The 26,238-nt window shown below is 44.5% G+C and overlaps 1 protein-coding gene across 1 annotated transcript; it reads left to right on the top strand.

The window, feature by feature from the left end:
* The first annotated feature begins 830 nt into the window (after positions 1 to 830).
* On the top strand, positions 831 to 19,275 carry LOC144121552 (techylectin-5A-like). The gene is made up of 6 exons (XM_077654821.1): positions 831 to 1,027; positions 3,362 to 3,559; positions 6,895 to 7,037; positions 14,230 to 14,335; positions 15,945 to 16,112; positions 17,750 to 19,275. Exons 2-6 carry the CDS (start codon positions 3,421 to 3,423, stop codon positions 18,049 to 18,051), a joined length of 858 nt encoding a protein of 285 aa, XP_077510947.1. The 5' UTR covers positions 831 to 1,027; positions 3,362 to 3,420; the 3' UTR covers positions 18,052 to 19,275.
* Positions 19,276 to 26,238: the final 6,963 nt, after the last annotated feature.

Genomic DNA, 26,238 nt, shown 5'->3' with positions numbered 1-26,238 from the left:
TCCTCTTCTGCCGGCCGTTTGCACGGCAGAGAATTAAGTTTTTGCAAATTCCCCTCGCTGAATTAGGGCCGCCGTTTACTGTTCCCGTTTTCCTTTCTTTTCGTGCAACCGTCAAAGGGCATGCCCTGATGCTGGTGTGTGAGCTTCTTCACAGATATATTATCGAAACCGGGTGATTTTTGTGTTAACTTCTCGTTGCTTTTACTTTTCTCTCAAAATTATTTTATTTCTGGTTTTTGTTTTGAAATATAGTTATTCAACTCTCACCGCTTTGTTTCCTCGATTTTCATTCCGATTTCCTCAAGATCTCCCAAAATTCGTGATATTTTTTCATAAATTCCTGTATTTGTACTTATCAGCCGCTTGAGATAAACCGGGATGAATTTTATCCTGTTTGGATCGGCACCAAACCCTGGCCAATCCCCAACCGTGGCCATGTCCCATCGCTTTTGAGGCAACAACACCAACGACACGTAAGGAGTGCCCACCTGTGCCTTACGTGTTCTTCGTTCATATTTGATCTTTGGCGCCGTTTTAGAGACCTGCCATCCTCACTGCTCCCATCCATTCCTGCCTGCTTGCTGCCCTTGGTTCCAGAGGAAAGCCCGTAATGATGCTCCGGTTGCTCTGCCTCGAGCAATCGTTGCATCTCCTGAATCGCAGAACGACCACATGTGTTGCGGCCTCGAAGGGTAATGTGCGGTACTGCCCGCCTCCGACAGAAAATACTTAGAGGGTGTTGCCTCCAGCCAACGTCCTTGTCCGTAAAGGGGCGCAGGCAGCGGCTGGCTCATCTTCCTCTTTCCTCGGTCTCCTCCTCTCTCTCCGTCTCAAATACGCTTGGTGGCGCGAAAGTTGGCAGTCGGCGGCCAGTAGTGCGCGAACGCTCGACTTGTGCTACACGAACTGCGTCACCGCCACCGCGTGACGGGAGACGCATCTAGCATTTGGCGCGAAGATTCGCGCGGCAAAGTGCAGCCTCGTGGACAACTGACAAGTGCGTTCAAGGTGGTGCTCTTTGTACCCGGTAAGATGAAATGCCTATATATTATAGCCAAAGTAATGTTTTCTCTGTGGAAAAAAAGCAGGATTAAGTGAATAAGTACAAAAGGTGCCATTAAAGTCAGAGACGTCGCAAAGTGCTCCGGTTTCCAGCACGTCATAAATTAGAACTGTTCTGATTATGATAACTGAGCCTTTTTTTGACATGGGTACAATTTCGCTAAGATACCTCCTAATAAAAATATTAGGAGACGGATTTATGACATAAATATATAAGGAGGAGTTTAGGGCTCCCCATGAGTTGCGGATTCACCAAATTGTGTTTGAACGTATCAATGCTGTTTGGGCTTACTAAATTTAATGCGAGCATATGGCTCGGTGGTTTTTCTCAAAATAGACGTTCGACAGTACAACGCAGTTTTCCCCCAAATTCTCTGTCTTGTACAGCCTCTTTTTTAAACGTTGTTAACATCCGAACCTTCCACTCGCAAGTACTATAAATCTCTGTTATCACTAAGGCGAAGATGAACAGGCAGATACATCTGAAATTTTTAACGTATATTGGCTGTTAAGTTTCCCAATCAGTGCTGGCGCCGGAGAATTAGGTAGCGTATTCTTCTCCTCAGAACTAAATGGCGGGGATTGATGTACCTAGTCTGCGGACTACATTGTGGCGTTTTCTCGGTCACGTAATTACGGGCTTTCTAGATTACACGCAAAAGATACGGCTTTTCCATAGGTACACCGAAAAAGCTGCAGGGTTTGCTGCACAGTTTTGTGATGAAATAGTGCAGCTTTGAGTAAGCTCTGGTCCTGGCATCAGCTACTCAAGAGTGAGAACGACAAAGTTATCAGCATATTTGCACGTGATAACCCCTCGTGACAGACTAGAGCTCAGCTGTTGACAAATTGCGATTGTCGGCGATATGATGCCAAAGACGCTGAGCGAGAGCAAACCGCCGTTTCTTTCGCTTGGCTTCGCGAACTTGACCAAATGACTGGCTCTATACTCCATTATACCATATGGCCGGGGGCATAAAGTGTTGTAAAAACCACTCTGGTTTAAATACGCTACACTTGGGGACGCCTTTTGGTGGCCATTTTTACGCGGTACGTAATAGCGCGATGGCTGTGTGTGTGCACTATGAAACACGCTTGTAGTCAAGCTTTTCGGTTAGAGCGTCAAGACGCAGTGCTTACCGTCCGAGCGCAGTGAATGTCGGGAAAAAATAATCGTGGCATTTTTGGCAGCCTCAGTTCCTAGTTATTTTATTGCATTAAGTTACTGCAAGCTAGGCATTTCCTACGCAGTAGCACTGCGGAGAGCCACTTTGTGCATCTCTTGTTGCGTATTTACTCAACTGCTTAGACATACCGCTAGTTAAGTGACATTGAATATCTTTGCTTGGAAGCTTACGCTTTTGGAAGATTTTGACGCACGAAGCCACGCGCGTTTTAGCGACGTAGACGCAAACTGACTGATGCGATGTTCAATATACATACGCTTCAATAATCTTGAGCTCACCCTGGTTACTCTTCCTTGCCACACTGGATTATCGATGGAAATTGTAAAAAGTGCTTAATCAATTAAAGGTGAAGAGAGGAACAAAAACAAAACATGTTCGGTCTGGGACAGCGGTCGTGTTTCATACCGACTGCAATTTGTTGACGTCGACGTACAACATCCTCTTTGTTCTTTCTGTTTGAATGAAATGGACTTCTTAAAATTTACATTGGAATCAGCTGAAGCTACAGCTTCACCATAAGTCGCACATTGTCTCGATTATTTCATAGATTTAGCCACCGCGGTGGTCAGTGGTGCACTGTGCGATGTCAGTGCACGTTAGAGAACCCCGGGTGGTCGAAATTTCCGGAGCCCCTCACTACGGCGTCCCTCATAGCCTGAGTCGCTTTGGGACGTTAAACCCTCATAAACCATAACTAAATCGTTCCTAGATTAATAGCTTTACATTTTCGCAGCTGCGGAGGCCTCTCCCGAGATGTCAGCCTCGATATGACCCGCGTGATAGCTAGCGAGCAGTGCTGGCTCTGGTAGAAAAAGCGCTTCCGACCAACTGCAAGAGGTAAACGAATGAATCTAAGGAATAATCGAGACACAATGCGACACGTAGCTATTCTGAAGCTTCGACTGACCCAATATAGACGATATACTCATATCGCGTAACAAACTCCAGTTCATTGAAACCGGAAGAATAGAGCGCATGTTGTGTATTGCTTCAAATGTGGCTTCGCTCATTGCGAGACGTGTTGAATGCGCTGAAATTCTAAAACTGACAAATACCAAGATCATCATTTTGTGCCGGTAGTTTTGAGAATTGGCCGCTTTTGACGTGCGCAGGGATTGCCCCCAGAAGGTTACATTCTACGAGCCGAAAGGCGCACGGGCGTTCTAAGACAATGGCCTGGAATAAGCCTCTTGTCTTCTGCTTCGCACTGTGCGCAACGAGCGCGATGGCCGCTGCAGTAGCGAAGCCTTCAATCGTCCAGGCCGAGCAGCGCGTCAAGGAACTGATGACGATTCTCTCCGACATCAAGAGTAAGTTTACTTTTTTATGTCACTCCCGGGGGCCATTCGAGCTGCGCAGGTGTGCTAAATGTTTTTTTTTATTAATAAACGGGCTACGTGTGGTATTTTTCATGCCTTTACTTTTAATGACAGTAAGAACTGCCATAAGATGTGTGCAGTGTACGGAACGTCTCCTGGAATTATAACATTTTAGATAAAGTTAGAGCATTCGTCCCAAAGTCGTGCTTTGCAATAATTCTTTTAGCACCTTTGAGAAGGGAAGGCCACGAATAGCCAGAATAGCGAAGGACATGGCGTACGAACTAATCGTGCACGCTTTGCGCAGTCAGTCGCAGGCTGTGCAGAGTCTATCACAGCAGTCATATGGGCATATGCATGGCTAAATGTGGATTGTGATCCAAGAGACCCAAATTTTTTGCGCCTTCAATCGATAAACCGACTGCAACAAGGAGCGATTAGAGGTGGTATATGTGTTTTGTGTCTTCGTGTACTCAGCATATTCTCGGGTTCTCAGCATATTGTAGACATGTGTAGAAAAAAGCGCACATTAAACTCCCTATTACGAAGCGAGGTCAAAAAGTAAGCGTAATTAGACGAAAAAAAGTGGTGTCTTGTCTTGTTAATTTGCACTCTGGATATGTCATTCTCCTCACTGAGGTGATGTTATCCGCCTCCGTCCGTTAGCATGGCGGCAGGGATGACGTCACTAAAGCATATCGAAACAGGGCGCCACTTTGTAAGCGTGCGCGATGTAGGAGCCGCATGCACTAATTCGTTTTTACGGAAATAAGAGTGGAACACAAGTTGATATTCACCAAAAAAATCAGGCGCAGCATGTGTGTCTGTAGCTTCAGCAGGGTCGAATTATGTGACGATCCATTTGAAATGAATGTCCCCTTTCCATTTCACTTGGCGTGACGTCAGCGTGACGGCAACATCAGACATTGTCAGCCAGCATCCAATCATAGAAATCACAGGCTAGTGGGTTCTGACGTTGATGATACCCTTCGTCACTTGCCGCACGTACCGGTTAACCATTGGCTGCGATATGCAGCGAACGGCGTGGTCAGTTCGCTAATGACATAATGACCCAGTCGTTGTCCACGTACGCTTGAAATCCGCGGCTACGTCACCGAACAACAGTAATCAATGCGAGAGGACCAAAATGGTACGAAACGTAAAATGGATGATGCGTCCCTGTAGAATACAGCCACAGGCTTAAGGCTGGCACAGAGCTTTTAAAAGCGCAGCTCGGGCCTTGCCTGACACAGCATTGTTGGGACGACCGCGCAGTGCGACTGTGCAGGATATTATTGCTGCCATTGAAGCAATCTTCCCTGACAATCGGCGGATAGCTATCTACCTTGGGGGGGAAGGACTGAAGATTGATCATGACGTGGGGCAAGAATTCACTACCTGTGATTATTGGCACTATCGCTTAGTTTCTGTATTAGATAACCAAAAAAATAGGCCTCCCGAACTGAACAAGGTAAGGCTAATGAATGCGTGTAAGACCGCTAAGGCGTCTTAAAGCTGGAAAGCATGGCTCCCTATACTGTGTAGTTACAGAACACGAAACAATGCGAGCACTGCTTCCAGCCAGACACAAAAAGAGCAGGCAGGAAATGGCTGTATATATCGTCTCCAAACTCGATCAAGATTTGAACAACATCGTTTGCTGGCATACTCACACTAGGTGTCTTCTGGTTCTGTAGAGAGTCAGTATAGAGGGCCAATCGCGAAAAATCACATGCCGATTGGACTAACTGATGCCAGCGGTTCGTTCTGTGACCTGCTTGACAATCACGTGATGCCAGTAATCAAGTCAACCCACGCCGACTTGCTGACATATGGGGCAGTATTTCATAAGGATCGATTTGAAGTTGATATTCATTTTCCATTTCATTAGCAGTGACTTAGAGCAGCGACAGCATCGTATTAAAGCAGCAAGCGGCCAATCACAGAAAGTTGAATGCAGCGGACCTCCAGGTCGACGATAGCCTTTGCCACTGATCTAACGGGCCGGCCGCTTCCCACGGATGGTTGAAAGCCGCAGCTAGTCACCGAGCAACAGTGCCGAACGCAAGAGGATGAATTGTGTTCGAAATGAAATATGAATAATTGTCCCGTTTAGAATACACCTGGTACACTGCTATAGCACGATAATACCGGCTCAGACAAAGCTCAGTCAGCTACGGAGAGATTACGAATCTTCTTCAAGAGCATCTTCCACACAGGGCGTATGCACCCGAGATATACTCTCAAAATAGTGAGTGCAAATATTTTATTGAAACTTTTTAGGAGGTTGATGCGGCGGTTGCAGATCTCACTCCGGAACCCTATTGATGTAGGCTGCTGCCCGGGCTTTTTCGGTGAGCTCCTAGTGATTGAATTTGTCCAAGCTGGTCAGAGCTTCTTCTAACCCCTCGCATGTTGTCTGGTTATTAATACTGATAGCCTTATTTCTTTTGGCAGGCCAATACCATATGATTTAAGTTCGCCTTCTCCTTGCAGAACTTGCACTGCGAGTCAAAGGACCCCTGAACGTTTTTTCGTGTAGTCTTCGTGGGTCGTTCAAAGTGTTGGTGTGTCGCTTGTGGAGTTGTATTTCCTCCCCTTTGCCTAATGTCTTACCCGGCGGAGGGTAGTCCCGGCAATATTCTTGGGTCCTCTATAAGGAGCCGCTTGGCGGCCCGAAGCTCAGCCCGGACGCTAAGGTGCAAGAACCGATACCTGGAAGTCTCCCGGTTCATCTTGCAATTATTTTTTCTGGAATCAGGTTTTGATACCGTAGATCACGTGCTTTATACGCGAAGGAGAATCTGATCAAAAACAGTAAAATATTTTTCTCGCTTACTGCTTTTTTTTAATGAACAAAAAAGAAACGTTGAGGTTATCCCTTGGCTGCCAGTTGTACATTCATGTGCCCGTGATGGATTCCAGATATTTTATTCACACGGCAAGGCTGCGCCCTAGGAAAGCCAAGCGGACTTTAAGCTTTGTTGGGATGCCGAATACATGTACAATCTGAGCACTTTGATCATACCAACGTGGAAAATTTCTAAGCCCATGCAGAAAAATCGATACCTCTGACTGGGAAATATTTTGGAAGTTAGCGGGTGTTAATGTTGCTTGCGGGAGTCAGATAAGCCGAAAGGTGTTCAAAAACAAAAAAAAAGGCGATGGAGATCGAAAACAGGCACGGTTCTGTTAAAAGCTGACTGCCCAACTCAAAGAGGGCTGCACTGTCCTCCAACCTCCAAAACGGCCTTCTTAACAGATTTGGTTTCAAGTTTTGTTATTAGAATTAAAATACTCTGCGTATGATTAATTACCTTTTGCAGACAGCATACGGCCCCGGCACTGTACCGACCATCTGCACGCGGGCCAGACAAAGAGCGGCCCGTACAACATTTTCGTCCGGGCGGACGACCTGGAGGGCCAGGTTGTGTTCTGCGACATGGACACGGACGGCGGTGGGTGGACGGTGAGTATAAATCAACGCTTAGAGGGCACCTGGCAACCGCTTCTTTCGTTCTGTAACTCAGGAATCTATCGAACTATACTTCTTCATAACAGAGAATGTTGTGCATGAAGAAGCTAGTGACAGCTTGCTGGTTTTGCTGATCAGGACGGTCCAACTGCTAGTAATAAAGTAGAAAAAAGCTTTGTTTGGTAAAACTAAAAATTTCTGAGTGTTGCGCCTATTCGGAATTTATGCTCGCTTCATCATTTCGTAACAAAACAAAATGGTTATATTTAAGGAGGACGAAGTGTTATGTGTTCTTGAGGTAATGTACGAATTCCGTAATTCAGTGTATACTCTGCTTACGTGAGTCGCTGTAACCAACATTGGGGTGCAATAGTAGGCGATAAATACACCACAGCGGTGGCCGATGGTTGAACATCCGCCTTGCGTGCGGGAGTTGCGGGGTTCGATCCCCAGTGCCGCCGGGTACCCACAGTTTATTCAATGGGTACAAGCTTTCCCTTGGTCTGGTGCTCGGCTTATTTAGGGGGAAATGCTTGGGAAATGGGTCTTTGACTTTGACCCCACCTTGAGAAATCGAAAATACCTTGTGTGGAGTTCGCTGACCTTTCCGCGAACTGGTCGGTCTCGTGTTCGGAAAGAAGGCCGCAGCAGTGGGGTTGGAAGTCGCCAACAAAGGGGCCCGTCCCGCCCCTGCATCCCCTTCGTGCGGCGGACGTCCTTGTTTACTCCGCGCCGTCACGGGCATAGCCCGTCTTAAGAAGCCTAACCATGTACAGCTGTCGACATGTGTGGTTGTCAAGAAGTTGCCGAGGCTTCGGGAATGCACGAGGTACGGCTGAGTAGGAGCCGAGTGACTGTGAAATCCTTATTCCCGTAACGACTGTCTTCTTTTCTTTCGATGTTCTGGAAACAACTTAAGTGATCGCTACGTCGGCATATGCTTGTCGCGTGTGCGAAAAAGATAGGAAAGTAGTAATGGCTGTGCCGTGGGTACCGTGGGAGAGGGTGGCCGCGTAGGTGCTGTTTGTGTATTTTATTGCAACCTCTACTTTCCCAAATGTTTAACCAGTACTATTTCTCCACTCTGTGATTAGTTGGCGGAAACCTTATTTTCCTTTCCCTAACCACTGATTGGTGAGGTGTGTCGCTTGTAATCAGATTGGTGGCTGCCCCCGCTAAGGGCGGAGACAGGGGGTTTAAAGATAAGCACCCCGGGTTGAACAAGGGCTGAATTCGTCTGATCAACGGTTTAGCCATGTAAATAGTTTTCTCCTTGCTATGTTTCTTCCTGTTTTATTTATGTCGTAAATAAATAGTTAGCCTTCCACTTTCCTCAAGTAACGTGAATGTTTGTGACTTAGAACCACCAGGTCATAACGAAACCTCGATTTCATCATCAACAAGGTGTTTCCTCTCATCGCCACCTGAAGGAAGAAACTCAACTCCTTGTGTCCTGGCGCTCTTTGGCCATAGATGCCCTTGCGCCATAAAAATGCATAATTATCAGTATGCGATAAACAGATCTGCATCGTTTCGTGAATCGATCGCAGCGTTTAAAACCTGGCACTTAAGTTATTCGCATGGTTTTGCAACAATTCACTAATTTTTTAAACCTTCTTCGCGTTTCGTTATCCATACACGTCGCATGCACCATTAATCTCCTTTTCATCGGCTATTTTTACTGGCTACTTTTTACCAAGAGCGAAGGAAAAGGGGATGGAAAGGAGAAAGAGGGGGTCGATAAAAAGACCAAGGACCGCGCTGCAAAGTCACAGCGTGTCGCGTTAGCATGACGTCATCATGAACTGAAACAACTCCTGGATCATTTGAGGGCTGGTGGCCAATGTGACCATCGTACGAGGAGTTTGCTTTCATTCAGCAGACGATGTTTAAAGCGGTCTAAAACGCAGCACAGCATTTGGCTTTGAGCTCTAAATACAAGTAGTACGCGGAAATCACAAAATATATGCTGCATTATTCCATCACAGCCAAGACTGGGAAAATGCAGAGTAGCAAGGTATAGAAATGTTCCAAAGTACTAGGAGTGGCTGAAAGCAGTGCGGAGTTAAGTTTACGGCGACAAAGGGAAAGTTTCTTCACGTCGACTTTGAAAAAGTGAAAGGTGGAGCAGAAGCGGATGGTTCCAGAAAGGCAGGCATGAGTTTAACAATTTTCCAAAGTGACATTACAGAAGCCTGAGCTCCTCCGAAAATGTGCAGATGCTATCTTTTGGTGAAATGATGGAAATAGCAACAGTCACATGATAACACTTCTTTTAGGCACGTCGGCCGGCGTCTTGCACGTGCAGGTGTTCTGTAAGGACGCACTGCCGGGGCAGCCATTGGAAAGTGTACAGTTTTCTGTGGAGAATAATTGTACTGTGGTTAAAATTTCTTATTTCGAAGGCGTGTTGATGTTGATAATGTGATCCGCGCAGCAGTGCAGCATGCAGGCTCAGGAGGGCCGCGCTTGATTGAAAAAAAGGCATTTTTTGAGGCTCTGGTGAACTCAATGGCAAGCACGAAGAAAGGGAAGTTTTATATTCGTCGAAGACGTGCAGTGTAATGTTTTCAGCTCCACCAAGATGAACCTTGGCGAGATAACCTACAACCGTGTAGAACTTGTGGAATTAACTGAGTCGTATCTGTACGCTTATAATCGGTGCCTATGAACATTTGGCCGAAACTCTAAAGTGGCTTAGCTGTTTTAGAGCAGGTGATTGTGCAGGGACTTTCTTCATTGGTGCCGGGTATAGAATGGAGCAACCGTTATTAAGGAAGCTTGGTAAAGAGGAATGCGGTTTTGTGTCGGGCGTACTCGCAGTATAAAGAGAACATTTAGCAACTTCCAAACAATCACCCAACATTGATAAGAAAGTTTTCCGTCATAAATTAGCCGGGCGTGCTAGAACAAAATTTTCCGTGAATGTGATGCGGAGATAGTTTACAACACTTCCTTAGAGAAATTTGTTGATATATACACAAAGCACATTGTTTCTGAGGAGTGGATGGCCCATAACAATGTTAGAAAGCTACGGCCAACTAAACGTCAATTTAAAAAATCTAACACCGTGAAAGGCAATTTTCAAAATTCATTAAGTCAAGGGAACCTTCCAATTTGAATGAATTTAAGGTGTTCCGTAATAAACTCTAAAAAACCAAGGAGAACGAAGAATGTACCTTACTTGCATCAGGTTTTGTATTGTGCAGGAAACAGTGGTAAACCGTGGAAGTAGATTAATTATACTACTGGAGGGAAAGAAACAGTTGAGCGAATAGAAAAAATTGCATAAATGGTAATATGACAACTGGAGAGGGCGTGGTTAACGCGTTCAATAGTTATTTTGTTCACACAGATCCCATCTAGGCATCAGAGTCGCTAGATAGTCTTTTTCCTTTCAAACATCACACAATTTTTTCAGAGCCATTTAATACTGCACACCTTTGTTTGATATTTCAGGAATTTAATAATACATCCAGCTGCAATGCAGATTGTATAAAGATACGACCAATTAAGCATGTAATTGAACACATAGATCCTATTTTCGTGCATATTTATAATATCTGTATTTCGACAGCCATACTTCCTTCTCGTATGAAGATTGCAAGATTTGTAACTGTACACAGGAAGGGTGGTAAATTATACATTCGAAACTGCCATCCAATTTTCATTCTCCCAATGTTCTCCAAATGCTTAGAAAAACTTCTTGCAAAGCAGTTATCTTTCTTTGCTTCAAAGCACCTACTTCTTGCCAAACTTCAATAAGGTTTTCAAAAAATTACTTAACAGAACTTTGTTCCTTGACCAAAAGGAGTTCATCCTCCGTAATCTAGAACCCAAACTTCTGACCACTGGTGTATTTGCAGACTTTACACACATTTTTCATTTTATGTTGCACAATATGTTTTTTCAAATGCTTGAAAGAAATGGTGCAAGAGGTCTTGCTTTAAAATTTTTCTTGTCAAACATTACAAACACGCGAAATTTATATCAATAAATGAATTTAAATCACATCAGGTTCAGCTTTCTCGGGAAAAGTTTTGAAAATTACGAAATTGTAAGACACTGTCACGGAAATATCGAAAATAATGGGCTATTATATGGATATGTAGCAAATTTTTCTTTTAAAGTGTTTCCATCGATCACATTGAATAGTTAAGAATGCAATAGAAAACCATTGGGGAACGTTTTAGACGATAGCAAAAACGTGAACAAAATAAAGAACTATAAGACTGCCGTCGGGTGAACTGCAGATATATTGATTGTTATAGTGCAATCTTAAATGTTATGAAAAAATTGCGTTCACAAATGTTTTCCCGCTCCCAAAATGCTTTTGTCCAGAATTTCTGGGTATGTATAAAGGTAATATATTCATGTGTCCCTCAAGAGTGCATTCTTGGTTCGTTGTTTTTCAACCTGTACGTAAATGACGTAGCCTAAATACAAAAAGAAGCAAAGTTCATAATGTATGTTGACTACATCACCATATTGATATCTTCTACCTGTCCTGCAAAGTTGGTTCAGCAAGCAAATGTATTTCTTCGTAAGTTGAGCACTTGGTCCACGCAGATTTTGATCGATTTTATGACCAACGAAACAAAAGCAGTTATTTGGCGCAATAAAGGCAGACATATTCCAAAAGATCTGAATGCAACATTTTGCTAGGTACAGATTGAAATTGTTAATACTATTAGGATCCTTGGTGTGTATTTTTCATTCCATCAATGATGGGAGGGTCAAAATAATTATGTTGCTCGAAAACTTAGTCGCGCTATGAGCCTATTGAGCAGGCATTTGCTGTTGAGCAGAATTAGATACACTTTTCCAGCTTCAGTAAAGCTTTCAATTAATAATACATTATTTGCCTCCCACATGCAGTATTGCCGTTTGGTGTGGGGCTCGACAACGGAATCCAATATTAACAAACTTATGTTACTACGAAAAAATCCTGCGTAATAAAAAAAAAATAGGACTTACCTTATATAGATCACACTAAACCTGTCTTGGAAAATTATGATGTTCTTAAAACTCAGCAAATATATAGCTAGAGACTAATAAAACAATGTATTTCAAGTCTCGAAGACATTGCTTGACATTCACAGAAATAACAAACTGGCAACAGTCTGCACCAGCATGAATAACTCGTCATACAGATGTGCGGAAAGTTCCCAGGTCCTGAAGTAATTATGGTGATCAAATGCTTGAGTGACGCCTACCCAAACTTCTAAAAAGATTTCACAATATACGCATCGAAATGTTTAACCAAACTCCATTAGAATTTAAGTTGCTCATGAAACGTTATCTCTAATCAATATGTTCCACCACTTGCTACGTATTTTATGCTACATTATTATTCTAGAGCTGATATCCGTGAAAGTGGAGGTGGGGCATGGAAACTGTTATGAAACATAAATTACTGAAAAATGCTTTAACTATTCTCTTGTAATATTAAGTGATTATCAGAGTGGAGTTATGATCCCAGTAACATGATGCAGATCTGGGTCGTGGCGCCACTTGCGTCTCGGTGAACGTTTGTGCGGATCCGGGGTCAATTGAAATTCATTTGCACCTATATATATGTACCGACGGTGGGAGTGCTGACAAAAAGCGAAATGAATTCGGCTTGACGGGGTCTCTAACCTTTAAAAAATTGCACTATACACAATAAAGAGGTCATTCTACGTTTTTGTCATGCGCACTGCTTCACATGCATGAAAGTCGCGAGGATCTTTGTCTGTCTCCATCCTCGCGAGATCACACCGCTTGTCCTAGTTCTTTTGCTCAACGCGATCAACTTGCTAGTGTCATTCGTCGGTAGGATTAGGATGTGCCAATTATGCGTGGCGGGACCCGCCTTGTGGTTTAGTGGTTCCAGCGTTCGGCTACTAAGCATGGAAAAGTGGGATCTAATACCGTTCTCATCAGGCGCGTTTCGATAGAGGCGAGAGCAAAGGACATCTGTGTGCTGTGCGATGTTAGTGCACTCGAGAGAGTCACAAACTGTCCAAATTAATCCTGAGCCTTGAACTACGGCGTCCCTTTCACTCTTCCTTCCTTCACTCTCATTGCCGTCCCCTCCCGTAACACCTGTAACGTGCACTGACATCGCACAGGACAAAAGGCGCCCCCGCGTTGTGCGATGCCAGGGAGCGCTAAAGATGACCGGATGGCCGAAATTATTCCCGAACTCTATATTATAATGTCCATTTTACTCTTTCTTCTTTGACTTTGATTTTAATTTCTTGCCCTCAAGCCGCCGTTACTGATCCGGGGTTCCCGGGTTCGAACCCGACCGCGGCGGCTGCGTTTCGATGGAGGTGAAACGCTAAGGTGCCCGTGTGTTGTGCGATGTCAGTGCACGTTAAAGATCCCCAGGTGGTCGAAATTATTCCGGAGCCCTCCACTACGGCACCTATTTCTTCCTTTCTTTCACTCCCTCCTTTATCCCTTCCCTTACGGCGCGATTCAGGTGTCCGCCGATATATGAGATAGATACTGCGCCATTTCCTTTCCCCAAAAAACCAATTCTTATTATTATTATGCCCTCAAGCCGCGGTTGCAGTGTCCACAGAGAAGAGTGGCTCTACTGGCACTTGATACTGGCACTATTTCATCCTTGAAACCCAAGTTTAAATCTTTCATGTGCACGCACAATTTGTCGGCTTTGCTGAGCTGCTAGAAGCAGTAAAGAAGCGATAGAATGTATATCTTAACAGACGCACTCTGTCTTCCTTTCTTTTTTTTTTTTTCATCTCTTCGCGCATGCGCTATTTGTCAGAGCGCCCGTTCCGTCTTCTTCGTGCATTCGCAGTCAGTTGGAGAGTACGGGTTTGAAAGTCTGGGTGGACACCGCGCATCGCCGAAAAGCCATTCTTCCAGCTACGGCTGCGAAAACCAAATGAAGAAAAGTAAATAAACAGAAATACCGAAGCAGAATAAACCTCGTGCATAGCGGTGCTTCTCTACTCTACAGGTTCTGGTGCTTATCTTTGCACAATGAATCTTCTTGACTTGACGGCACCAGCCCCCCCCCCCCCCCCCCCCACCCCTCAAAAAAAAAAGAAAAAAAGAAGGAAAAAAGCACTCGTGTTCACAAAGTGGGGCTTGCTGTACCTTTGTATGCAAACATAAAACAGCCATGTCCTTATCATGTGCAGTAATCATATTCTCTTTGTGTGTCACGCAGGTAATTCAGAGGCGTGGACAGTTCGGCAACAGCGCCTACTACTTCTACAGAAATTGGACGGAGTATGCAACAGGCTTCGGCGATCCAACCAAAGAGTACTGGATTGGTACGAGCGATTCTATACGTAGTAGCGCAGCTGCCTATGAATCGTTTGAAATGGTATGCATTTTAGAAGAAGAAATAGAACATACGTATTAAGCAAAACGTGATGCAGGAGGTGAATGCATGGCCATTCCTTTAAAGGAAGCAGTCATCGTTATATCCTTGCTTGACACGAAATGAGCACAGAAAAATAGAAAGAAGAGGTGAGCGTTTTTACACAGATATAAAAGAAGCGTACAGTCCCTTAAAACAATGAAAACTTGCTGTAAAGCGTATTTCTTATACTTGTTGATCCAGGTAAAAAAATTTGTGGCATAATCATTTTAGAATAGAGAAAATTCAACGGAAAGTTGCCCTACACTCCTAACATGAATGCACCTATATGGGAATAAAAAAGAAATAAACTTTCATCTAACACACACTGATTTATAAAAAGGTGTGTGCTAGAGGAGAGTTTACTGCCTTTCTACTCCATTCTGTTTAGAGTGTACAAATTGATCTACGCGGTGGCTGCCTAACTTTATAGTTTTGAGTGTATTTAGACAGCCGCTGCTCAGTTTGTACAGCACTGTAGTATGATATGCCGAGATCGTGTGTTCAGATCCCACCGGCCGCATGCGGCTGCCTTTCGTTGTACTTTCTGTGCAATCGTCTTTCGCCTGAGAACTATTATGCTAGCAATTTGCGACAACAATCAACATTTAAAAGGACATTTATAAAAGTAAATTTCCATATTCTTTTATTGGTTTCGGTAACCGCTGCCTTCTCTCAAATTTGAAGGGCCGGGGTACGAGCGAGTGGGTTGTCAACATGGGGTTCCATGGCGCACAATATTTAAGAGACATAATACGAGCTCTAATTGCTACGTAATTGCTCATATTATTACGTAGCAAACGAGCAGTTGCTCTCTTGCCCTTAAAGCTACCATTTTCTCATTTGTTTCCCCATATTTTCTTTTCCACACTTTAATTCTGATAAGCATCTATCAGTGTATTCACACTGCAGAGAGCGTGGCAGGAGATAAAAAGTCACGCCCTAAGTCATGAGTTCAAAACAGATGTTAAAGAAATAAGGTTGTTTTGGGACCCCTTGGTGAGCGAGTAGTCGCAACGAATTTTCATTGCGAAAAGTATTAGGGGCATATTAATGTGCTTATTATCTTAATGCACCCCAGTAAGAGACAATAAAATTTCAACAATAATGGCAGTGGATGAGGACTAAAACATTTATTCAGAACAAATTACATGAGTGGAAAACTTGGCCAGCAGCAATGCTCTACGGACCACCCGTTGCTGGTTTTCGTGTTCTCAGCTGGTCAGCTCCTTCTCACACTGTTCGTGCGTTGGGTTTTCTTTTCTGTAAATGTGTTTGTTCTTTTGGCATGCCCAAACCATATGGTGTAGATTAGGATATTCGTAGAAAAAGTAGCACTTGTTCTCGTGAACGGTAGGGTGGATTTTGTACACTTTGCTTGCATATTGAAAGATGTTGACTTGTAGGAGTGCTTTCTTCGTCGTGCTTACATTGCGACTCTACTATGATTGGGAGCCAGCTTAATCTTTATTCATAGCACATTACTCTGGATCCTAAATCGTTACGTTCCTCACGCGCAGGCAACAGGGCCCTGCATGCTCTGACGGCAGATCCTGAAGCCATGGAGCTGAGAATTGTCTTGAAGAACGCCACGGGAGACTCCGTCTCTGTGGACTACGAGAGTTTCCGTGTGGGAAGCGAAGAGGAGAGCTTCAAGCTACAACTTGGAAAGCTCCTCGGTCCACCTGGTACGTGCGGCGAGTACGGGGGAAAATTATTTTTAAAGCAGACAAGGTGCGATGGTACTAATGCGTTTTTATTTGCATAAGAGAAGTCGAAAACCACTGTGCACATACTACGAGTCGAACGAAGTGTAGAACGGGTCCAGCTGAATTCAGGTGTTATTAGCCGCAGCGTCACTGCGATCCAACGTGTATCGCAATTATTTACTGCGTGTTTTACAGGAGTGTCATCTTACGCTGCTGAGTGTAGAGTGTTTCGTGATTGACAGGGATGTAGAGGCACGAACATTCGGTGGATAGATGACGGATCAACATTCGAATCAGGAACTGTGAGATAGATTACATTTGCAAGAGCAAAATTGCAGGAATACTTCTCCGTGTATTTTCTCTAGGTGAAACTTAAATTGCAAACTTTTTCTAATTATTCAAGACTACTTTATCTATATTTGCATGCTAAGCACAACGCTTTGTAGCGTAAAAGTGGAAATTAGAGCAACGTGGAACTGTGATTCTGCTGAGAGGTTAAAGCTGAAAACAGAAATTGCAGATAGCAAGGCGATACAGAGTAAGAGGTGATGTCTTCAGTTGCTTTAAGCAATGCTTGTTTGCAGATGCTGCTAATTTGTGCTACTGTTCGATCTCTTGGCAAGAGCAACCTCTTACTCAAAGGGGGCGTAACTATAGCAGCTCTCTTGAGGGTTAAAGCCAGCCATGAATCGGGCGAGAATAAATCGCTGGTCTCTTCTTAACTGAAAAAAAAAACGTAACGAATGGTTCAGACAAAAGACTCGTTGTGCTAGCAGCAGAGCGCCCTTTTCGAGGAAATCTTGTGTTGAGCTAAAGCACTGCAAAACATCTCTCGGGCATGTTTGACGGTACCTACATCTACTTCGCTCTTCATCCCTGTATTCCTTGGTGTATCCCTTGTGGTACAAAGCGTATAAATGGCGACAATTTTCATGTCTGCTGGTAGCACTTTATTAGTTGCCACCACAATTGCAGAAAATGTCTTTTCCAGCGTAGTTATAAAAAAAATAAGACCACTTGTCAACTTCCGAAGATGCTGTGTTGCTGGCAGAAGGCATGTTTACACAAAAACTAACCGCAACGGCAAAATAGCCTGAAATTCTTGCATAGTAATCCTGCATTGACAAACAGAGAAGATTTTAAATCTCTTTTTTATTTGCTGCGCACGCCTGCGTATTTGCATACATGTTTACCGTCCGTAGATATTAAGAAGTAATCAAAATGTTGTATGTTTAATTATGTTCTAAACGTCTTCTTTAAGAATATCCCACTTATTAGAATATCCCAGAATATACCAGAATCAATGATGAAATTCTGAAAGTATTTGCATTTTATCGGACGTTTCTAGTGCTTGGCCAATGCAAGGCTCAACTGGTTCTGATGCGTGCAATTACGTTATTAAGCAGGAGAAATCCTCCTGATGCTCTTTTTGCATTGTGATCAATGACTCTATGTTCTTTAAAAAAAAATGTGTGACTATACCTTGCATGTGATGTGGTGTCTTGGCACCGTTGTGGAAGGTTCTTGAATTATTGCACAGTTATAAAGGCAATACGCATATTTGTGCCGCTCCTGCTGCCCTCATTCTCGACATGAATACAATGTGCCGCGCGCAGGCTGGGATTCCTTGACTGACGGCAACAACATCGCCTTCACGACTTTCGACCGAGACAACGACAACGCACCGGCACCGGAAAACTGTGCCGTCACGTATCGCGGAGCGTGGTGGTACAACCGGTGCCACATCTCTAACCTAAACGGCCTGAACCTGAACGGTCAGCACGCTAGCTTCGCTGATGGCATCGAGTGGAGTGAGCGAGGAACCCCGGGTCGCCTGTACCACTACTCCTATCCCAGCGTCCACATGATGATCCGGCCAGTTGGATCGCAGATACAGAGACGGCGTAACTCTCTTTAGGGGCTGTGAAATGGTATTAATGCGCTAATTCTTGGACGAACTGAGGCCTTGACATCAAGAAAACTGCTGCCAATGGGCGCCACGAAGTCACTGTAGTCGCATGCTGCTTGCATGCGGTCGGCATGGGACCCTTTTTTCCAGGCTGTGCCATTCAAGTTCCCCCAAGCGCATGATGAGAAGCAAACAAAAGCGAAGGTGACAGAATTTAACAGCAAGGGACACAACTGAGCAGCCTCACGCACACACACAAAAGTCGAATAGCGCCGCACTATAGTCGGATACAACTGAAGAACGAAGCGGATTTTTTCCGCCACTGAATACCCTTTCAGCCAAAGGCGGCAGCCGAGTCGCCTGAACCTGCTATCATGACAAAAAATAAGGGGGTGGGGGCACTTTGTTGACCTAAAGTGCGGTGAGGTGAAAGTGTTTATCCCAGTGTTGCTGCTTGTGTCACTGATGTGTGGTTAAGATGTTAAGTGCACAGTTCTTTGTGAATCTTAAATGAGCAAACTCTCCAGCGTCCTAGACAAGGATAACTACATATACGTTGGCAGGAAGTAGCGTAGCCGTTAGCAAGCTCTGCTGCGGGCCGGAAGGATATTATCGAGCTGCTGGATGTAACGCCGGACGGACGGACAGGACAATGAGCCATTAAATGCTTTCGCCTTAATACAGGTAGCAGACTGTCCCGGTCCAAGGAAGGCGGAAGCTATCCCCTTTTATTTGCCACTACCTGCATTGTCGCGCTAGCAGGCTCATGAGAATCTGCCGACGCTGTTGGCTGGAAGAGAATCCTTTGACGGAGAAATGTCACTTTGTACTTGAGTTGTATCCGACTATAGGTAGCCTTGCTTCAATGCGCGATCACATAATTACTTCAGCCTAATCAAAGATCAGCAGGCGATAAGAACGGTTCATCACTGGTACGGGCTAACGTGTTCTCATAACACATACATCACGTTAAATACTATAGCTTCATGATAGGGCGCAATGTTTCTGCTGCACTGAATACGTCTCCACAGGTTCCTGCGCACTCACATAACCAATATCGTCGCCACCACCTTTGTTGACGCCTGGCGCCATCTGTCCTCAGTTGTGACTGCAGTGGGCGGCACCTCATCCAACACATGCCGACTGTGTCCAATTCGTAGGTACAGCATTAATTATCTGAATCTTCAAAGACGTCACGTATTCTGTGAGGAATTCTAGGAGCTTGAATTTTTCGTACTCAAAACTTTGTTCTCAAATAAAAAAAAAATTGCATTTTTCTTTTGCTGTTTGTTTGCTGCTTGGAAATCTACGGTCGGGCAAGGGTACTCTAAGTGGTGATAAAAGCAAGTGGCGCGGGACGCAGTCAGTTTAATGAGGTACGCAGCAGGCGTGACACATCACCCTTGGTCCCGTCACTGCTAGGTTGCCTCAATCAGTGAACGAAAGGTACAAGTGAGGTCGGTGGAACGAGGAAAAGCGACCAAACGCGCTGAGTAGGCACTCAAATCACGAACAACTTCGCTGCCTACGCTAGCAGAAACTGGTGTAGCACAAAAGCCGAATTCTCGCAGCTCTAGACAGATAAGTGTACTTCTGTAATAGAAACAGATAATGTCCAAAGCTGGCCATCCGGTAGATAGAAGTCCTTGTGGGAAAGGGGGTAGAAGCTGGTGGTGCTTCGCTGCGATGGCAACGGGCAAAGCATTTTTAACTCTAAATGAAGCTCAATTAAACTTTATGGTGGGAATAGCGAGACTCGGAGTCTGCAGTTGTGACATTTAAAACTCTTTGTGTAAAAACATTGGCAAAATTTCTAGATAACTTGCATTTTCGCCGCGAATCTTCCTGTTTGCTGTATGACTCAGCGAACGTGGCCGCGATAGTTCGCGAGGAGCAGGAACAGCACTATTGTTTTTTATTATAAAATAAAACAAAGTTCTACACTGGATTGAGCGAACACTGTGTATGACGAGGAGAAGCAAAATAATCGTGATAAAATAACCTTGAAAACCGAAAAATAATCAAGCAGGTATTGATTGAATTAGAAACAACCATCTTTATTAAAAACTAACCAAACCCAGCTTCATGATAGTAAGTTGGTGATGGTGATGATTTGATTTTCTCTGGCGCGAGAGAGCTTAGCTATTAGTGCACACGACTGACGCATTTCTTCTGGACGAGGTGAGTTGAAAGAACCAGAAGTGGGTAAAGCTTGCAACCGTTCCGGAATCGTTGTCTAACGACCGGAACGAAGAATTGAATCCCGCCCCTCCCACGCAAGATGCGGATGCCAAAGCACTGGGCAGGTTCATAAGTTTAGAGAAAGTTCAGAGAAGTTTGCAATTATTCAATGGTTTTGGAACGTAGGAGGAGAGGGACAAGTGCGAAGATAAACGCATGAAATGGATGATGCTTCTTGAGGGGTCGGAAAGAGCTCGTGCGAAAGCATAAATGTGAAGAGTAAGAGTGTCATCTTTATATGTATAAGTGACTGGGAGAGAAACAAATTATTCTCCAGCGGGCTGTTTCTTTTGGACAGACAGCAAAAAGAAAAAAAAAGAAACAGGTTTTCGGTCGTTTGGTTATCACGCCATCTATATTTAAGTGACCTCTAGAAAGCAGATTCATTTGTGGCATGTGACGAAAATTCTGCAAAAATGTGGCACAGAAATTTAACTGCAGTATATTTTTCCGCATTCACAACTCTACTACGCGCATAGTAGTTCGATCTCAGGTTATATCTCGAAGGGAACAATGAGAGGAAGCAATCAGTTGTTATAAAGTAATCAATGAATAATGATATCTCCAAGGTCTAGTCTAGTCAAGAAGGTAGAAAAAACTAACGACTGCGTTGATTGGCTGAAATAATGTGGGGCCACACAACTTATTTAGTCAAAGTCATTTAAAAAAAAAACCTATCTGTCTTCACAATATTTTCTGTGATGTGGAAGTGAGTTTTGTGACGCAGAAGTATGCAGTGCCGATATGCAGAAATTACTATTAAACCAAGGCGTGGCTTGCTTTTCTAGAAGTTTCATTTAGCCGGAAGGCTTTAAATTGCAAACAAATACCACCAGGACATTCTCGGCTTTTTTTTTTCTTGCATAGCTTGAGAAACGGCTCGCAATTTTTTCATATCTGTCTCCAAAATATGTTGAGATTTTCACGTGAGTTTGGGTTCATCGCTTAGCTCAGTGCTTCGTTTTCTGGTACTATAAGTTATCTTCAACATTATACATTGCCTCTGAAGAACACCACATGTGCCCTCGTGAGTATCTGTAGTTCACAAATGTTTCCAATAAACCCGAAAGCCGCAGCGAAAATAAATATACAACTCAAAATAAGTCAGATCTTTAATTTCTTTTCTGCTTCAATCCTTTCAAAAAAATGAGAGACGAGACGCGTAATCTGTAAAAAAAAATCATATAATAGTGTTTTAGAAAACTTTTCAGTAAATTTTATTAGACCTTTAGTAAATGTCTTAGATAGGTAATTTAGTGAAAAGGCCGCGGTTTTTTCGGTATGCAGTATTCTGGGTGGACTACGGAAAACATCCAAATGCGCTAATTACCGTGTTGAATAAATAAAATGTTGTTACCTTTTCTACTATTACAGTTAGGCTCCTCATTAGTCACGAGATTTGCTGCTGGCTATTGCTGATATCTCTATCAGCTTTTATACTCTTGAAAATGCCGTTCTCGTCACATGAGCCAACAATGAATATCGACTGTTTTCCCGCGCCGAACTCCGAAATATGGGAACAAGAATGCGCAGTCCCGTTGCTGTGGCTGTTTCTTATACCATCACATAGAATAAGTAGAGATTTATGTGTTGCTACAAGAATATAGTTTACCTTAACAGCAACTGCCACCTTCATCCCTTCTACGAGGATAAACAACATCTCTAAAAATTCGCAAAAAGTATTCTAAAAAATAATAATTGAAAGGAAGCGACAGGCGCAATGAGCAAGCCCTTAAAATGTTGGCTTTCTTGCGCATTGCTCCGCCTAAGGGTGGAGAAAATTTTAGATGCTCAGTAGTGTACAGACCTGGACGAGTTGGCTCTCCATTCCACTCGTTTTATTCTTGGAAAAAATTAGAGACCTTCTTGATGAATGGGAGAATTGGAGGCGGCATCCTTTGTGCTGTGAAAGTCGAGGAAGGTCAACAAATATGTAAGAGGCCAAAACTGTCTCCTGCTATGCTGAGACAACATTGTTGTCTCTGCTCCTGCTGTTCAGGGGGTGGAGACTACTCTCAGACGACCGATTCACGCCTGTGTACAAGACAACGATGAATGCTCCGGTCGCCGCGGTTGGTCAGCAAACAACAAACGTGGAGGTGGCGGCATCATTTTACCGCAATTCACGTGGAGGGGGCCGACGAGCGCTTTATCTCTGGCCACAGTCTGCTCAACGCTGCAGGCGTGCGCAACCACCCAATCACCTTTCATTTTGTTTGAGCCGCAGGGAAAGCTTTCAAGTTCCACACTTTTTTAGAGTTGTCCGTAAACATTTTGTTTTTTTTCATTGGTGTGCGACAGCGTCGAAGTCTCGCGGAGGAAGGGAGACGAACGCTTACCGCGCGTGCGTAAACAAACACAGCAGCAAAACGACGCTATCACCCGGCTGCGCGCTGCTCCTCGTCTGCGCTGCGGTTTTTCGGCTCATATCTACACAGAGGCCACTGTAGAGTTCCCAGCGACCTTGTCTCCGCTACAGCCCTATCCCGTTTGTTTTTGTAGCTGCGACGAGAATGGCGTTTTCGAATATCTAAGAACTGGGTATATGGTCGAGAGAGCTTGGTCCGAAGGTTCTTGATGATCACAAAGTGAAAAAGGGAAGGAAAACCTCAGGGCGCTTGCAGACATCTCGACAAGAGGACTTGCCTTCGCCTGGGCAAGGCAAGAAGACTTGTCTTGTCTTCTGTAGCGAGGTTAAGAACTGGGTAGAATATTAGAAACGGCGACATAAAACTCTCCTCACAAATGAGGAGCCTAGCTGTCAAAGATATATGGTGACCTAGATTTTAAGTAAATAAAACTGTAATTAACACGTGTCAGCTGTTTAATGATGGCCGCTGCCGACGATAATAACATGCCGAAAAAAAAGTTTTAAATAAAAGGAACTTTTTAAAAAATTTACCAACAGTGCTTGGTGACACGCTCCGTGCATGTTTTTACAGAGCGGCTTAGCAGGGAAACACAGGACGTGCGCTAACTGACAAGAGACGGTTTTATTCCAGAAATACACTGAGGAAAACAACACACATGCCCAGCGGCAGTTATAACTGTGCACGCGGAGAGATTTTATGATTCTGTAACATAAAATGGCTATCAGAGCAAAAAACAAAGACATACACGTTGAAGCATTCTTGCTTCCGGGAAGATAGAAAACCTTGAAAGCCCTACCTTCCTCTATCAAACAAGACAAAATATTTTCCCTGAAATTAAGCAAAGTAAGTTTTTTTTTTTGGAGAATAGCAACCGACCTATTACTGACGCACATGGAATTTTCCAATCTCCATGGTTTTACTTGGCATTAAGCAACGCGTTATTTTTTCAGAACAACAATCGAAGCAGCTCGGACGCAGGTGTCCCTTTCTACTTCCTTAATTCTTGGCAAAATCGTTAACCTTCATTTTGATGTGCAGAGCAACAACGCTTTAACGTTTTTGAACATTGTGTTTGTTCTATGAGAAATCATTTTTTTTACAGGGATTTATTGCCTCAGGGTATCAATGGGCGAAGGTGTGATGAAGGATGCAGTTATGATTAAGGTATCGAAGAAAGGTTATCTGGTTTTATGAAGCCCAGTAGTGAGCGAAGCAATGGTCCCTGCGTCCAGGCAATATATGAAGCAGGGTAGCTCTGACAAAGACCCGCAACCTTCAGGTGCCGGATCGTTGCAGGCTTGTGAGCTGAGCAGTCCTACAGTATGTGGTGAATGTCGGCTTCAATGTCTTTGCGTTTACGTATCGGACACTTAGGCCGAGGAAACAATTCTCGATACTGAGGCCACTTCCGAGTGATGGCAGGTGTGAGGGCGACCCCGGCCGGGATCCTCCGAAGGGCAACCTCCACTGCGCGGGTAAGGCCGCGGGGGAGGGTTACCGCACACGGAGGGATTAGAGCACGTGAACGGCGCCGGAAGTGTTCCTTTCTTGATAAAAGGAGGGTAAAGTTGTCCAAATGAAGTAGGCGAGGCAATGTGGAGCCTTGAGTCACGAGGCGGGTAGCTAAATCTGCCTGGCTTTGAGAGGTGAGCAGATCCAGTGGGACCCAGCCAATATAAGCACTGGCCACGGGATGCGTGCCACGAGCCGGTGGCTGTTCTTACATATCACTGGGCAGCGGCTAACACGTCGTAGCGACCACACTGCTTGAAAGGCGTCAGTGCGGATGACAACTAGAAGTGGGCAACCTCATGAGATTTCGACCTCATGATGTGGACCTCAACCTCAAAACCACCTCAACCTCATGTCATGAGGTGAGGTTGAGGTGATGTCGGCGACGGCTCGAAATTTTGTGAGTGAGGTCAACAAATCAGACATCAACTTCACGCGTGAGTTTGAGGTTGAGTGAGGTCGTCATTCGGTGAGGTCAAAATTCTGAGGTCGACACTTTTTGCAGTTGCCGCGTCTTACTCCGACGAGTGCCGCTTCCGAAGTGGAGTTGGAGCGCACCACAGTAATGTTCACGCAATGACGCTTGGTGTTCGGTTTCCCCTATCTAGACAACCGGATGCCGCAGTCCGCTCTTAGCTTTTGGTGCTGCGCCATAATGTCTGTTCAGCCCGAGCCTAAAGGAAGACGCACCCCTCTGGTCTTCCTGTAAGAAGTGCTGCTGTCACAGCACGCCACTCTCCCTCCCCCTTTCCCTGCTGGCGTAGCAGCCGTAGCTGCCTCCTGGTCGGCTCAAACTCCCGGGAGCGCGCAAAGCACATAACTCACGTTGACCCCTGGTAGCTTTGTCAGATGTCGCAAACAAATAAGTTCAGTCCAACAAGCACGCTATAAATTCGTCGCAGCGCGGATGGCCCAAAGCAAGACTGCTTCGTGTTCATGCTCGTTGCCAGTAAAGGGATCCTGCTGTACATTACACAGTGGCCTAACAGAAACTGGAGCAGTCGGCACAGGCGAGAGAATGTGATTCAGGTAGTTTCTAACAAGGACACATGCTGATTCGATGAAAGAGAACGAAGCCATAAAAACCTGTATAACACAGTCGAAGCTTTTGATCGGTGTCTTCCCCTTTCGAATCTCACACTAATTCTGTATATACCCGTTCCGTAATGCCAGCAGATGCAAATATAATTTCGTTTTCATATCCTTCCGAATAACCTCTCTTTGGTCTCCGGTTCCTTGTTCCTTCTCGGAAATACACTTATGACGAAGCACCGCAGCACGGGGCGAACGTACCAGCATAGTGGTGTTACAGCGGGGAAAAAATGCAAAACTATAATTAATGTATGGTGATGTGGTAGCTTATTTCTTTTCCTTTTTTTAAATGAAGATCTGTGAATAGAGCTCATTACGTGCTGGCGCTGTGCTGCTGAGTCGCTGTTTCAAACCTTCTAATATGACGTTTAATGGGGCACACTGTTGTTCGCTTCTGGTTTTAGTGTGCGATTTTTTTTTGTATGTTTCTAATCATTCTGTTTTTTTTCTCGTATGGGATCAGTTTAGTTGATGGCCTGCCTTGCAGACGACATGGAAGTACCCGCTATCTTTCCTTTAACTATTTTGCAGAGACCCATCGTTCACCTTCGCAGAACGGCTTCGGCGAATGCTCGCGCGTTGCTCGCGGGTGAAAGACGTCGATGATGGTGCACCATTGATTAGTTCAGTTTTGAAGGGAAACAAGTGATTGACTTAAAGCAGCTTGTCTCAGACTGGTTGACGAAATGATACCCAGAATTCTGTTCAGGTTTATGAGCCTTTAGGCGGTGTTTACTTTTCCGGGCGGGGAGGGAGGGGGAGGGGCTGCAATTAGATTTCGCTGTGGCGAAATTCGAGCCTAGAGCCGTGGTAGAACCAGACAGAGCGGTTCACGCTGCCTACTCTAGGCTAGTCGTTTTGTTGAACCGTGTGAGTTTAATAGTCGGCATAGTGTTCGAAGACATACTCTAGAGGTTTTTGCAAACTACAGCGGGATCACCGAGTCATCGAAGAAATCCCAGGATTTCGAAACCATTAG

Source organism: Amblyomma americanum, chromosome 2 (assembly GCF_052857255.1).
Source record: "Amblyomma americanum isolate KBUSLIRL-KWMA chromosome 2, ASM5285725v1, whole genome shotgun sequence".
Lineage (NCBI taxonomy): Eukaryota > Metazoa > Arthropoda > Arachnida > Ixodida > Ixodidae > Amblyomma > Amblyomma americanum.
This window is presented reverse-complemented; position numbering and strand designations above follow the sequence as displayed.

Excerpts from the sequence above, each read along its gene's own strand:
- LOC144121552 (XM_077654821.1), top strand. The coding sequence starts at position 3,421 with ATGGCCTGGAATAAGCCTCTTGTCTTCTGCTTCGCACTGTGCGCAACG. Across the intron at positions 14,336-15,944 it reads AACCAAAGAGTACTGGATTG|GCAACAGGGCCCTGCATGCT; the intron begins GTACGAGCGATT and ends CCTCACGCGCAG. Across the intron at positions 16,113-17,749 it reads AAAGCTCCTCGGTCCACCTG|GCTGGGATTCCTTGACTGAC; the intron begins GTACGTGCGGCG and ends TGCCGCGCGCAG.